Source organism: Bos mutus, chromosome 11 (genome assembly GCF_027580195.1).
Source record: "Bos mutus isolate GX-2022 chromosome 11, NWIPB_WYAK_1.1, whole genome shotgun sequence".
Lineage (NCBI taxonomy): Eukaryota > Metazoa > Chordata > Mammalia > Artiodactyla > Bovidae > Bos > Bos mutus.
Window position 1 is genome coordinate 41,843,162 of NC_091627.1, and position 16,589 is coordinate 41,859,750.

The 16,589-nt window shown below is 38.0% G+C and overlaps 1 protein-coding gene across 5 annotated transcripts in view; it reads right to left on the reverse strand.

Annotated features, from left to right (window-relative positions):
- Positions 1–16,589, reverse strand: part of MEIS1 (Meis homeobox 1) — a 143,715-nt gene that overhangs the window by 5,087 nt on the left and 122,039 nt on the right. For all 5 annotated transcript variants that reach the window (XM_070379360.1, XM_014477518.2, XM_070379361.1 and 2 more), the window contains one exon: positions 50–108. In XM_070379360.1, the coding sequence (XP_070235461.1) occupies positions 50–108 (59 nt within the window). The remainder of the gene's footprint in view (positions 1–49; positions 109–16,589) is intronic.

Below are 16,589 nucleotides of genomic sequence, written 5' to 3' on the forward strand. Positions count from 1 at the left end.
GATGCTTTTCGCTTGCGTGACTTGAATACAGTCACTATGGGGGACTTGCCTGCTCGGTTGGACTGGTCTATCATGGGCTGCACTATTCTTCTCCGGGCATTAATAAACCTGTAACCAAGAAAGTAGACCAAATCATTATTCCTTAAAAACAGAAAGTGGGGGCGGTGGGAGGTGGACGAAGAAGAGAAGATGGATCACGGTGAGAGCAAAGCTCCGTCTGGGCAAAATGGTTCTCTCCATCGCTCTCGGTGCAGCTTCACATGCTGCAAAACCTGTAACCCCCAGTGACCTCTGAGTACACAGGCTCAGGGTTTCTGAGTTGATTTATGTTTGCCTGTTTTACCACAGTTGGACACTTCCATTTCATCTTTTCATAGGGGAATTAGCAGAGTTTTCAGGAAACAATACTGGCTACCATTCTTTTCAACTGCAAGAGGGGAAATTTGGTGTTGTGAGAGAGATGGTCATAAGGGCATCTGTTCCCTCTCCTAATTAGTGACATTTCAATCTTCTGTTCTCTGACTTCTTTTTTACAGTTTTTATCAAAACCTTCCCTACCTCTTGCAAACCTAATTCTATTTTAATGCCCACTATTAAGATAATGAACCAGGATGGCAGCACACCATCAAATGAAAAAATGTCTGGAGTTTATCACCACTAACTTACACTGCTGGGGACTTCAGAGAAATTCATTCCTGGTAGAGAATTCTTAGGGTGGCTTTGTGTATGTGTGTGTGTGTGTGTGTGTGCGTGCGTGCGTGCACACACGCACACACGCATGCGCGCACTCCTCATGCCAAGTCTGAGGTCAAGGCAAGGTCATGGCTATACAGTAATTGAACTTAAACACTGCTTTCTCCAGCTACTCCTGAACATGTATAATAAAAAATCTTGAAGACACTTAAGTGTCTTAATAAGATTTCTTTTTACAATTTTTGTAGCCCCTAAAAAAGTGGCTAGTCACTGAAAATTTTAACAATTTTTGTAGCCCCTAAAAAAGTGGCTAGTCACTGAAAGCTTTAACATAGTCCAACACTATGCTCATGAAATTTCTCTCTTAAGAGGTTTTTGCACCCTGTAATACTAAGCATTTCACATCAAATACATAAAATGAATCGGACATATTCGATTCTGAAATAGTACATTGCTTTTAGTTCTCAACTCAGATTTGAGTATATCAAACATGTGTGCGTACTCAGTTGCTAAGTCATGTCCAACTCTTTGAGGCCTCATGGACTGTAGCCCACCCAGGCTCCTCTATCCATGGGATTTCCAGGCAAGAATACTGAAGTGGGTTGCCATTTCCTTCTCCAGGGGATCTTCCTGACCCAAGGACTGAATGCACGTCTCCTGTATTGCAGGCAGATTCTTTACCACTGAGCTACCTGGGAAGTTCATATCCAACATGAGTACCACATAAAAAAATACAATGAAGATTTTAATACTGTACTGTTAATAATTAAAGGACCCACAGTCTAGGGACTTCCCTGGCAGTCCAGTGGTTAAGACTCTGCACTTCCAATGCAGGGGATGTGAGTTTGATTCCTGGTTGGGGAACCAAGAGCCCACATGGTATGTTGTGCTGCCACAAACTTAGGACCTCCATTCCAGCATGAATCCTAATTGGTAAGTCTGCCAACTTCAGGAAGGAAAACAGTTCCTGAAATACAAGCCATTAAACAGACAGGCTTCCTTTGTGGCTCAGCTGGTAAATAATCCACCTGCAATGTGGGAGACCTGGGTTCGATCCCTGGGTTGGGAAGATCCCCTGGAGAAGGAAAAGGCTACCCAACTCCAGTATTCTGGCCTGGAGAATTCCATGAACTGTATAGTCCACGGGGTCCCAAAGAGTTGGACACAACCGAGCAACTTTCACTTTTCACTTTCACTTTCAAACAGGCAGGCATAGGTTTTTTAAATTAAAAAATGCATACTTCATGACATTTTAAGATTCTAAACTTTCTTATATCCTTATGTTCTTTATCTTAGAAGTAATTAAAATAACGAATGAAACTGGAATCTAACTAAAAAGATATTGGTTAGTGTTAACTCTTATTGACAACATATATTAAATTGGTTCTCATATATGAAGTCTCCAAACTTCTAATAAAAATATTTAAAACACAGATCTACAACAAATTGTGTTGCAAATCAGGTTATCATTATCTTGTATAAACCATGAAAATTGGAATCATGTGAGCAGAAGGTTAGATTAATTCTCCATTCTCATTATAAGCACAGGTGTAGCACAAACACCATGTGAAATAACCAATTAAAATGAAAAAAAAAATCTGCTTTTTCATTAGCTGTCTTCACTGCATGACCAATCAGAAAATTATTTAATATTAATATTCTGCATATACCAAGAGTAATTTTCATAGTAACTAACATAGGTAAGACAGCAAAAATGCCTCTTTATCTATGGTATTATTCAAAATCTGCATTCTCTTAAAAGGAACTCTGATAACTTTTTTCAAGTTCTTTTATAAACATAATATTTTATGGATATATATTACTTATCTAAAAATAAGGAGAGTCTTTTTTAACAGATGAGAAGCCAAGGCTCCGAGAAATTAAGTGACTTATTTGAGGTTACATGTAACCCAAGAGATGTTAATAATTTGGCAAATGGTAGCAAGCATACCCCTCTCACCACCACAATGTCCTGACCAGAGCATGGCCACTACTGTGCCACCCATCTAGAATATTCTGGACTAGATATCTAAACATGAGCTGATTTTGAGCCAGTCACCACTGGCGACAACCTCACTGTTGAGTCCAGGAATAAGAATGACAACATTTTGGAGACTTTGGGATTTTGATGACTGTACTACTTGTGTATAAAGACCAAAAAAAAAAAAAAAAAAAGCTATGCCTAAGAAGACTCAGCAAATTGGGTTATCTATATTCCAAAGCTTGCCTCCTTCAAACTCATACATTCAGATTTCCAAAGACCAGTTCATGATAACCATCTCAGGTCTGAATCCATGACAGTTAACCCATGGGGCCGGAAAAGCCACCTATCAGGTTTGATCATCACCTAGCTTGGTCACTAACACGAATCCCCTCTCTCTGATATCCCTACCAGGTTGATGGGTAGCCTCTGCTAGACTTTTTTTTTTTTTTTTCAAGTATAGTTGGTTTACAATGTTGCATTAATTTCTGCTGCACAGAAAAGTGACTCGGTTATACACATATACCCATTCTGTTTCATATTCTTTTCCATTTATGGTTTATCACAGGATATTGAAAATGGTTCCCTGAGCTACACAGTAGGACCTTGTTGGTTATCTATTCTATATATGCTAGTTTACATATGCTAACCCCAGACTCCCAGTTCATCCCTTTCCCACTTCCCCACCCCCACCCCTTTCCTTGGCAACCACAAATCTGTTCTCTGGGTGCTGGACTATTTCTAATACAGCACTGGTCACCTTAACCGAGAGCCCACTTCCTCTACAGACACAATAACTGTTAGAAGGTTCTGTCTTACCTGATCTAAAATCCTTTCACCAGGACAACTTCTTGGGGGTAATTTAAACAATTCTAATCTCACTTCTTCAGATAGCCTTTCAAACATTAGAACTATAGCCACTGTGCCCCATAGGTCTCCCCTCTTCTCCCTAGGTTAAACATCCGTGATTCCTAACAAGTTCCTTCCAGAATGTGAGTTCTAGGATTTTGAGTCCACTCACCCCTTGGGCCACTCTCTGCTCAAAATGCTGAGTCTCTCTGCATGCCTCTGCGAGCAACACTAAATGCAGCGACTTCAGGCCTGCTCAGGTCCCCATGGAGAGAGCAAACATCTCACCCCAGCCTCTTAGTTAGGGCCCCCAGGTACAGGATGCTAGTTGCTTCTCTTTGGGTGGCAATAACCATTTGTTGTTATTCACAACACAGATGTGGGCTACCTAAAGGATATGTAGGTATATAGGTGGGAATCCTTTCATTAACTAAAAATTTTAAAACCTTGAAAACCTAAGGACACAGCATTTTATCCAAACTTCTTGACCACATTAGTAGGTATACTTGGAAGTCCTCACTTTTGTAAACTTTAATTAAAAACAATATTTGTTTCAATATGATGGACATTATCAGTACGTGTAGGACATAGTAAACTCTCAGAATGCTACTGAATTATAATTCCTATACTTATATGAAATACATAGTATTATCTGGGGTCATGGTAGACATCTTTATCTGAAAATAACTGAATAAATAGCAAAATATTTTATTTTTAACAACAATACCACCTTTTCAATTCTAAAACCATTCCAACATTAGACTCTATTCAGTGTATTTTATGATTTTCCTTGAATGTCTTATATGTACTCTCTTTGGAATTAGCTATATACAGCAAGGTCATGTGTTTAGATGGCTTGTGTTGAATTCAGATAAGAAAACATTTTCCTTCTGGGCAAAGTAATAAAATGACATACTTGCTCCTCCCACTATAAGTCAAACAGAGGTCAGTTCCCCCATCCCTGTATCTGTTTAAATAAACTGGTCCAGCTGTTTGTTTCCAAAATGCCCTTTGACCTTGTGTCTCATCCTCCCTGCTTTTGTGACAGAATGCTTTACTTTCCATTGTGGAATATTCTAAATTATCAAGAATCTTCTAAACACTAAGAACCAAAAAAAGATCTTTGGGTTTTATGTAAACTCACATGAACATATTCCCTTCTAAAACACTGTCATTTTAAGAAACATTAGTAAAATAGTTATTTTAAACTCATATGTATGAATACATAAATACATATTAGAGCTTGAACATAAGAAAAAACAATGTTTTTGAAGAGAAATGAAGAGGATGACAAAAATTCCAATCTGAATGTACAATAAAAAATACATTCTTCAATACCCATAAAATAGTTTAAGATGAAATATATCCATGAAATACACACAATCTTTGGAATTTTCCATATTGATAAGGTGATTTTTAAAAAGCTTATTTGTTTAAAGATGTAAAAGAAACTTTTAGAATTTTATATTGATGTCCAGGCATTATAGTCCTTAAAACACAGATATATAATGTCAGGAATACAATAACAGGACAGTTTGCTTTTCTTACTCATTAAAATAGTTTCACACCTTGGCTCAATAGAATGATGCTCAAATTTGCCACAGATTGGGCATTTTACAAAGTAATCCTTTTAGTTAAGTATTCTTTAAGGTTGAGAAACATCCTGTTTGCATTTCCACATTTCATTCCAAACATCAAGGTATATGTTTTTAAAAATCCCGTTTTGCTTTGAAAACAGTCTTCTTTTGTGAAGTACTAAGAACTGGACACCTTGTAGGTGGTTGAAAACTGAATTAGAGAAAGAATTCTTAAATTTCCTTTTTTCATGGAATCATGGATTAGAATTTCCTCCTGTGACCAAATGGTCTCCTTTCTCAAAACAAGAAGTTTTACAAAGGAAAGGAAGATAATGGATTGGCTTTAGAGCTTTATTCCATGTCAAAATAAACAGAGGTGTATTTCTTTTTACCTAGTTATTTGTTTAGAACTCAAGTCCTATTAAGGGGCCAGTAGGAAGTTGAAAGGGGAGCAAAAGTCTTAAATATCTGAGACATGGGATCATCTAAAAACCGAGTTTTACCATCTGCATTTTTTAAAAAATAGGAATCAGACAAGGAGAATGGAAGATGAACCCTGAGTTATGCTAAAAAGAAATACAGGAAGTTTTGCTCTATTCTTTCTTGTCTCTGCCCTTAGATGTTTATTATTGGACTTTTTCTCCCCGCTTCTGTTAATTCCACCTATTTCCTTTATTCTTCATCTTTGGATACGTGAATAGTTTTCCGAGCCAGATCTGGTAGCACCGCGTTCTAAAGTTGACCTTTGTCCATTGGTTTATCCTCCACTCCCTGACCAGGTTCCTTTCCACAAAACTGGATTCTTAAATGTAGTCTTCTCTTGGTGCGAACTGGAGGGGTGGCCAGATCATAGTGGACATCCTTTAGGCCCAAACACCAGGTTTATTTGCCCAGTTCCACAGGCAATTTTCCTACATGGCTTCGCCCTATTCCTATACTCTTACACCTTTGGTCCTCCACAATACTGACAAAAGGAAGGAAAAACTACTTGCTTACTCTCAAAAATATAATTTTCACCTTTACTCAATTCTACTCCCCCGTGCTTACCACCCTACTTATTCACTGATGATTAAGGGAGACTGTCTTTTGTTATTTTAGCATGCCACAGCTTATTCATGGAAATCAAAATAAAATTCTCACAAAATACTGTGGTTTCTAAACAACGACATGACTCTCAGTCATCTCCAAAGAGCTTCTTGCCAATCAGGTATAAGCGACTAGCCAGCAGAAAGGTAGGTATCCATTTAAGTATGGAGAAATGCCATTCTATAATACGTACCCTTCTTTGTTCAAGAAGCTAAAATTATTAACTATTAAGAAAAAATTTCATTAAATAACAGGATATGTTAGTAAAAATGCCTTCTATACCTATACTATCCATTAAAGAAAGTATTAATTATATCATCTTGATTAATATTTAGGTATACTTAAGAATACTTACATATATATTTAATAATAAAAATTAATGCCATGCCTTCTTAAGTACTGGTGATTTCTTCATGAACTGTTCTTTATTCAATTAAATATGAACAACATGCAAGTATAATATTTAATTGCTATATAATTCATTTTACTTATATTCATTGCTATAAATATTTTTAAGGGCAGAATTAAGTCTTGTAAAATAGCTTCTAATATAAGTTACCATCTTGGAAAGTAGTTGCTGAATTCCAGAATTTTGTTCTTTCTTTTTCCATGAATTTTCTTATGAAGCATTTCTTTCAACTTTATCAGAGTCATTTAAAGAAAACTACATATACGACTCTTTTTTTTTTTTAAGTCAGCATTTCCTAATAACTTTAAAGCCTGTTTTATAAACAAACCTTTCAGGGAATGAATTCCAGCTATCTCCCACATAACACTCTGTTCTTTTAAACAAGAATTTCACTTCAAAATCTTTTGTTGGAATTCTCTATTTTAGATTTACATTTACTTATTGGATTTAATGATCCGTAACTGGCAGGCTTTAGGGTCCAAGCCTTCCACACTCCCTTTCTTTGTGAAGTAAAATTTCATGAAACATGATTTTTAGACGCTCAAAAAAGTTGACTCAATCTCAAGTCAAACCTTATGAAATCATGTTTTTGGCACTGTCTTCCAGTTTCTCAACCTCCTCCAGGATCCGACAGTTCCAGGACTGCAATACATCATCTGTGCGTCTGGGGTTGGGGGAGGTGAATGAACGGGAGGGAAGAAGGAAGCACGTGTTTTGCTCTCCTTCTACTCTAGAAACATAGTATTGGAATTCGTTCAAATCACAATAAGCCCATCCATCAGAGGTCTGAAAAGGTTCCCCTTCTCTAGAAGTGATAGGTGTATTTGTCAAACTACTCTTAAAAAAAGCTGAAACTAAGAAAGTTGAGAAAGTTAATCACATATAAAATTTTCTTCCAAGCAACTAGTGAAAAAAAGAAGTCGCTAATTAGTTGAAAATTGTAATGCAAAGTAAAAACAAAATCCAAGCATCATTTTGGACTTTATAAGTTGAAATAGCTTGCAAATACATCATCACTTGGTTATATATTACAGAAAGTTTTCCTTGAAAGCAAATTGGAAAATGATTTTCTTCACTCTAAAAAAAAAAGCAGCAGCTCAGTTTGCTAAATCCTTTAATCTGAACTGAATTCAAAGCAAGGGTGCCTCCCTTAGGGGGGGATCTCTATTTCCTTTGCTGTCTTCTAGATCACTAAAACCTTAGGCTCCAAACCCAGTGGAATGAATTATAGGGATGTATCACTAGACTTAGCATAAGAAATATCCATAGTTATACATATCTATATGTATACATATACATATGTTATTACATATACATATAAATATCCGTAGTTATACATACTGTAAGTATCCACATAAAGCATAAGGAACAAAATAGCATTTATAAAATATTTACTTACAAGTGACAGACAAGTTACCAAATTTGATTTTGTTTAACCTAATAAATATTTTTAAAGTGGTTAACTTAGAGTATGTGAAATTAGAGTGATTATTAGCACAATGTATAAACAATAGGATAATCTAGGATAATACAGCAAAACCTCTTTTACTAACAAAAACCTAAATTAGGTACAATAATATCTTTAAATAACAAATGTGTCTATTTAAGCTGAATCATATAAATTCTCATTTTCCCATATTCACAAAAGTCAATAAAATTGCATCTTACTAAACATCCCTTAATTACAGAATAAGTACACAGTTATTTAAACAAGTCTTAATGTTCTGTCAATTTCCATTATAAGTAGGATAACCAGATAATTTATCATCTATGCTGGGACACTTTTAAGACTAAAGGGACATTAGGGACTTCCTTGGTTGTCTAGTGGTTAAGAATCTGCCTTCCAATGCAGGGGACATGGGTTTGATCCCTGGTTTGGGACCTAAGATCCCACATGACTCAAGGCAAACCAAATCAGAGCATCACACCTACTAAGTCCACATGCTCTAGAGCCCACACACCACAAAGAAGATCCAGCACAGCCCCCCCAAAAAAAAAGGAGTAAAGAAAAGTTACTGATAATTATGCTGGGCACCAGGCATAAACTGTGAATGTCCCAAGGAATCAGGGTGTATGTGTTACCCTAGTAATCAAATATTCACTTTTTTCCCAAAATAGAATTTCCCCTGAATGACTGGAACTGAAACTCTTTTGTGTTAAGTGACCAGCCAAGCATGCATAAGGTATTCTAGAATCCTAGTGCCAATCTGGAGAATCTTTCGGCTCTTTCCTTTCTCTAGAATCTCTCCTTTATTTGCCTCCACACTCCAAGCCTTCACTAATTAAATTTCCCTTAGCATGAGTCTCCACTCATGCTAAGGGAAGGTATATAAAAATTTAGCTTGATTTCTTTTTTCACCTCGTTACAGATTAGGTTTTACCTGAATGGAGGCCTACTGTCTATTCCTTAGAATGTTCACTGTAACTTCTGTTTCAATTAGTAACGTTTGAAACCTAAGCTTTACGTACTGTATATCAATATGTAACCTGTAGGTCCTTATATGTAAATAGATCCACTTGAAAAGGCAAAAGCTCTCAATTGAGGGACATGACAAAATCTTTCAAATGAGGACAATAAAGCCAACAAAATGACCTCCTCATGGAACTTGTCAAATCTTTGAAAAATGCTTATGGTCATCAAAGTCACACTGGGGAAAGTTCAGAGAATGTACATTTCACTTCTGAGCTGCCATCCTTTCCTTTGAACACCACTGCTCCTAATTATCACAGTCAAAATACTGGCCAAGGACAGGAAGAGTGAGAACAGTGTCCAGTGGAAAGCATATGACAACTGAGTAGGAAAACTGCCACTTGCTGGTTCTGAGATTATAGCAGTATTTAGGTGATGGAACTGTGATGATCAAATGGGTGAATGTTTATGGAAGTTTGCTGAGGATACTGTCATTATGATTCTCAAAAGTATCTAATGGTACAAAAGCTTACAAACAAATTCTTAGGCCAGCAAAAGATGGAAACAACCCAAATGTCCATCAATGAATGAACTAATAAAGAAAATGTGGTATATCCATACGATGAAATATTATTCAGTCATAAACAGGAATAAAGTATGGCATATGCTTCAAAGTAAATGAAACTTGAAAATATAATGCTAAGTGAAGGAAACCAGTCATAAAAGACCAGAGATATCATGATCACATTTATATGAACTGTCCAGAATAGGCAACCCATGGGTAGAGGAGTCTGGTGGTCTACAGTCCATGGGGTCGTAAGACTCAGACACAATTTAGTGACTAAATCACCATAGAGACAGAAAGTAGATCTGTGACAGAGTTGGGGATGGAAGTATGGAGCGTGAGGGGTAGAGGGTTTCTTTTTGAGGTGATGAAATTGTTCTCAAATGGACTCTGAGGATGATTGCACATATCTGTGACTATACTTAAAACCACTGAACCACTTTAAACGAGTAAATTGCATAGTTTGTGAATTATATCTCAATAAAGCTCTTAAAAATACATAATGGGACTTCCCTCATGGCTCAGGGGTAAAGAATCCTTCTGCCAATGCAGGGGACACTGGTTCAATCCCTGATCTGGGAAGATCCCACATCCCACAGGACAGCTGGGCCCTGTGCCACAACTACTGAACCTATGTGCTGCAACTCCTGAAGCCCATGTACCTAGAGTCCACGCTCTGCAGTAAGAGAAGTTACCACAGTGAGAAGGCTGCGATACAAAACTAAGGAGTATTCTCTGCTGGCTGCAATAGAGAAAGGCTGTGCACAGTAACGAAGACCCAACACAGCCAAAAAAAAAAAAAAAATCAACTAATTAAAAAGAAAAATACATAATGGTGGACTGCAGGAGACACTGAAGCAGGAGTCAGCCCCCTCCCCGCCTCTAATTAAGAATGTAACATCGCAAGGCCCTGAGCCTCATCTGTCAAAGGATGCTACAATCCCATCCAGACTTGGACTCTGTGGTTCTGTTGCAGTGTTTCTAAAATTTTAATCCATGCTCCCTTTGATAAACTTCAAAAATCTCCTATCTCTTTGTTAACTTACTATTTCAGGAGAAATAGCATGACAAAAATCAAGTTAATTCTTAAGATGCTTTTTTATACTACATTCACTCAGAATGATTCTGATCTGTCTTTTCTGGCCACTCCCTCCAGCCACTACTTGGCCTTGAGGATGGGAATCCTAGCCATAACCCATCGCACTGTCCATTCTGTACACAATCCTGCCAGGTGACCAGCCGTGGGGGCTGAGACCCGACATCTTTGGATCCACACAATTCTTTCCATTAGCTTTACAATATTTCCTCCTCCCTACCCTTTCCAAGTACGTATGAATTCTGACTCAAACTAGAGATCAAATACAGTCAACTGTAGCAGATGTTCTAGTGATACAGGCCAGCAAAACCCTTCAACTAGACAACAACCCTCAAAACTATTCATTTACATTCAAATCAGCATCCTAAAGTAGAACATACTGGAAACTTAATTATTTGTTTTTAATCATGGTGCATTTAATTCCATCCTTTGGCAATATATTATTCTTGAAAAATAGTGACCAAATCAATAGAATGCCAGACATCTCCCATGACAGGAAGTACATTTTTGAGCTAAGTTACATTTGGAATCCAAGACCAATAATTCCCATGGGCCTGAAAGAGTTAATGTATTTGCAAAAGGAAGTACTTTTTTCCTTCTTCGGTGACAGGATCTAATTTTACGAGGCATTAGGTCCTTCAGCCACACTGGTTAAGAGGGTAAAAGGGAAAAGGAGTTCTCAAAGATGGGAACCGATTAAGGTATTTTTGCTTATTTGTTATTGTTCAGGTGTCTAGAGCCCAACAGAGTTCATTATTTCCCACATTAATGGGTCAGGTTTAAAGACCTCATAAGAATGGACATAAAATCAGGAGGAAAATACCCAAAGACCATGAGGGCATGGAGTGTGACAGTCCTGTACTTGCCAAAGTTACAAACATCCATGCTGTTGGCGTGTTTTTGTTAGATTTTTTTTTATATTCTCTTGCCCCTTAAAAATTAAAGAAAGAAAGAAAGAAAAAAAAACCACCCTAAGTGTCTACACAAAGTGTAGTGTCTACTGCAGGCATTTGCCCATCAGAACCATGCAGATCCAAGACCACATTTGCCCTCAGAAGCACTTCCGTCCCAGCACCCCTGCCTCCTCTCCATTTTTGAGAAAACTGTCTTATTTAACAAGAAGGCAACATTTGCCCCATTTTTTACTGTTTCAGACTGCCTCTTTAACCACTCAGAAATGCTGTTTGCTTCATGTAGGTGCAGCCTGAAGCCAGAGGGTGATGTAAGCGCAAGGGGAGAGGGGGTCTTCTCTGTGGGCACAGCTCCGGGGCCCAGTGCTCAATGGTTAATCACCCAACACCAGCCCCGGCAACTGTTGACACAAAATAGGTGGAGATCAGGTCTGTGCAAGCAGAAAATACCAGAAAGGCAAACTATATGTAAACACACTTAAGACAGATTTGACAAGAATAGACCTCAACCTGACTTGCTAGGAAACTCCTCAGGCTGGGAGCTTCAGTTCCTCTACTGAGGAGGCTTCCCCTGACAAAGTTTCCTTTGAGAAGAGAAAGAGTAACATTTTCAAAACTAAAAAGTTCACAGAAGTCAGCGGAGACATGTGTCCCCTTGATTCACACAGTGTGAGTTTCGAATCTGCTCCTACATGCAGGATTTATGTAATGTAATACAGTTCTTGCAAGTACTTCTGGACCAGAGCCAAACGAGAGAAAGAGAGAGAGGGAGAGAAACAGAGAGAGAGAGGGAGTGAGGGAGAGAGGGAGGAAAAACCAGCATGTGCAAACAACCACAATTCAAAAAGTTATTTCTCTTGACCTATAAAACTCATGCAAAGAAGCAAATGGATAATGCTTAAACAGTCTTTTAATCTTATCTAACTGACACCTGACAACCCATTACTTATAGATTATTAATGCACCCACTAAAAAGTTTGTCATGTACAAAATCACTAGAGAAAAAAGATTGAATGCCTGAGGAAAAAACAAATTTTACTGTACAATAACTTCAGAAATTCCAAGCCTATTATCTGTCATGCCCTTCACAGACTCAGAGCGCACTGCTAAAAACAACTGATTTATCTTTATTATGGACCCAAAAGTGACAGCACGCATGTTTTCCACGTCTTGCGATAATGTTTAATTTCATCTCGTTTTTATTTTAAGGGCTAGATTTGCTTATTTAAGATGAAGAAAAGTAACAACTTTTTAATGAATAATCCTTTTCGTCTGTTTATCAAAGGCCCTGTTGTGTGGGTTTTTTCTTTTTTTTTTTTCACTTCTAATGTAAAACGGGAATAAAAATCAGTTTCAGAACATTCACCTTGCTTCCGTTCACTTTTTTACACTATCTAGAATATTAGGGCTGGAAGAGGCTTAGAGTCCCACCGATTCCTCAGCCCTACCCATCCATTTAAGGCAGAGGAAGCTGTTGCCCAGGGAGACAAAGGGAGTTGATCAAGGACATGCATCTAATTGGTGAGGAGTGGGGACAGCAGATGACATGTTTGGACTCCAAATGTTCTTTCCCCTGCATATTCCCTTCCCTGATTCCCTCTATGTAAATGCTATGTTGTCATGAGGCTTTCATGGGAATTTGTCCCTTGTCTGTGAGTTGCTCAGTCGTGTCTGACTTTTTGCGACCCCAGGGACTGTAACCTGCCAGGCTCCTCTATCCATGGAATTCTCCAGGCAAGAACACTGGAGGGGTTGCCATTTCCTCCTACCGGGCATCTTCCTGACCCAGGGATCAAATCCAAGTCTTCTGCATTGCAGGCAGACTCTTTATCCTCTGAGCCACCCTTAGACCTGTGGGTGCTGGAACTTTTCTCCTTGACCAGGGTGCCTCTCAGCCCATTTCCCACACTCTCTGCAAGGGAGTCAGCTCTGAGAACAGTGCTTGATGGTTAATGACCCAATGGTTAATCACCCTCTGCTGGCTGGGTGACACCCCAGGAGTTCCTGCTTAACTAGGACTTGCACCAAGCCCTACTGACCTCCAAACCATGTTCAAGGTCAAGCACCAAGCCACTGGTTTCACTGCCTTGAAAGGGATGTCGAGGAACACTGGGTTCATGATGGAATCAGTCTCCCAGCTCACTCTTCTCTGTGCCTTGCTTGAACCCCAACCCTAAGTGGTCCCGAAAGCATCCTCAGGTCAATACCAACTCTAAGCTCCAGACGTCACACTCTTGTCCTGAAAAGCTGAGACTGGCTTTGAATGTTAGCTGGAGGAGAAAAAGCAGATACACAAAACAGTGTTTGGACTTTCTAATCCATCTTCCCACAATCCACCCCTTCCTGTTTCTCTTCTCACCTAGACTCAGGGTCCTAGTCTGGTGGAGGGGGCAGGGTTTTTCCACGTGGTGCAGTGGGCCAATACCTACCCTTTCGTGAGGAGTTTCCATTTTTCCTAGTATTAGCCATCTGATTGAACACAGCGAGGAAAACCTCTGAGTAAACTAAGGAAAAAAACCTATAACAAAGTATATTTCACAGACTGCAGAGTCATTTTCAAAGAGGCTTGTTTGCTGGAAATTTTTTAAAATCTGCAGACAAAAGCAGCATCTCCGTTGAACTCCTAAGACTCTCTGACATGACAATACCTGAAGGTTTCAAATTCACAGCTCTTTTCCCTGCGAACTATTTGCTCAGCTTTCCTAAATAATACCCTGCCTGCCTGGCGCCTTGCCAGCTCTGTCTGAGGCAATATACAAGCTATACATTTTTTGACTGATTTCAATATTTTCTCATGGGCAACTAGACAGTATTTTATCTAGTGAGTATTACTGATTGCTCTAATCTAAGCCCAGAGTAAGCTCCTGTAAAGGTAATATTATTAGAATTGACACTCAAGGTGAAAAGCATAGCAATTAACTATGGCTTGGAGAACAACAACCCATTCCAAGAGATGCTGGAGAGCTGTTCTATTTGTGTTTCCTTCTCTTCCTCCTTCTTTTAAAAATACTGCACCTGTTACTCCATTGATCAGTTAGGAAGTCTACCTTAAATGTAGGTTACACTTGAATTCTCAAGGGAAATAGTTAGGCCACCTGCTTAATAAAATTACCTCTTACGTGTGAAGTGGTTCCATCCCTAGGTGATTCCTAGGCAAGGAAAATCACTGTATACTCTGCACTCTCATTTTGTAGTGAATAGGAGACAAATGACCCAGCACTCCTTGCTTGGTGCTCTCTTTTTTCTTTTTACATCTGTTTTCCTTGCTTTTGTGTCATGCCTCTGTTTAGTTTTATTGACAAAACAATCTGTGCCTAATGTTTAAACAACATCTGTAAAATGTATTATTAAATTATGTTGGAAGAAAAAGCAGAGCAATTCTATGAAACCTTGTGACCCCCTATTGATTTTTAGATCTCAGAAGTTGAAAGGATAATTTGTGAATGTTTTAACATTTACATCTACACAGGTACCTGTATTTATAGAATCTTTGATTACTTCTAAAAGTATTTGCTACATTATTACCATAATTCAGAAAGAAACTTGACCTTTTACAGTTGAATCTGTTTATTATAATAAGAGAGATCCTATTAGAAAAATAAGTTTACATTTTTACCTACCAATGGCTGAAACCTCCAAAGATAACATACTTCCCCTGCCACTGGTAATCAATGGGAAGTGATGCCTGAATGCTTTGTAGTTTTGAAGACAACAAATGAAAAAACTAGGAAAATCTGGTATGTGTACTAAATCTGAGAACTTGAAGAGCTATGATGGTTCCGTAAAGTGTCATCTTGGAGTTCCCATGTTCCCTGAAATCTTAGGCACTCTATTGATGGAGAGGGATTCTTCTGTCCACATCAACACTGTATTTCTTTTAACTATGTATTTTGCACCTAAAACCCACTGCCCTCTGAGAGACAACAGAGTAATCATGGAACATTAGGCCTTAATGGGAAAGTGCACAGATGAGAAGGGCTAAACAAAGGCAATGTAACATTTATTCAGTACACTCTAGGCTAGAACTCTGCTGAGGCAGGAGGCATCTGAGGCATGCAGCAAGTAAGATACAATTGCAGGCACAAGTTTTCATCATATGGAATTCCCAAGTCTGCAACATGGCTGTGAAAACATATAAGGGAGCCTTTATTTGACCATTCTACACTCATATTTTCAATATAAAAGAATAAAGTTGGTGTATTCAGGAGAGAAAAGAACCCAGTATTGACATTGTGCATATGTGTGTTTGTTTTCTTCAAAGTTCTGCCTTCATATGAACAGGTCTACATAACCATCTAATCTAAAAATTTAAGAAGTTTCCACCTAAATGACAGTCAACATATTAGTAATAGTTTTACCCTGATATAACTGAAGTATTTATTGCAACCAGAACAACAATGAAAAAACAATAAGACAAAGGCATCAAATGCTATTATTTATCATTTTTGGCTCAAAACATAATTGGGAGTGAGAGAGCAAAGGAAGAAGACACACACATTTATAGCACACATTATTAATATATTTTTAAAATTATTATGCTTTAAGTCAAAGTCTACCATAGAATGCTAGTAGATAGAAATGTTTAGGCCATTAGTTATGGAGGTTGATTTTTTTAAAAAACATGCGGTTACCTCAAATAGTTGGATAATTTAGGTAAAATATTTTTACCCAAATTATTTGCATAATTGCCTCAATTCTCAAAAAATGTCTTGGCATAGATTTTTGCTACAATGTCTCATCTAATAAATGTCACATTCCATCCCAGAGCCCAATTCCTACAAAGTGCTAGTACCAACCATTTTACGATTTCTCCTGTTTGTACTCTGATACATAGACCAAACACACAAGTTAAAACTTATTTCTTTTAATTCAAATTTTCTCTTAATCAAATCTGTCTTGTTGTTTTACATTTAAATTCTCCCTGTGATCCCCTCTCCCCACCAAATCCCATCTGCTTTATCCTTAGTCAGCCAAGGCAGGTAGTATATATTACTTATGTCAATTAAAAAGGC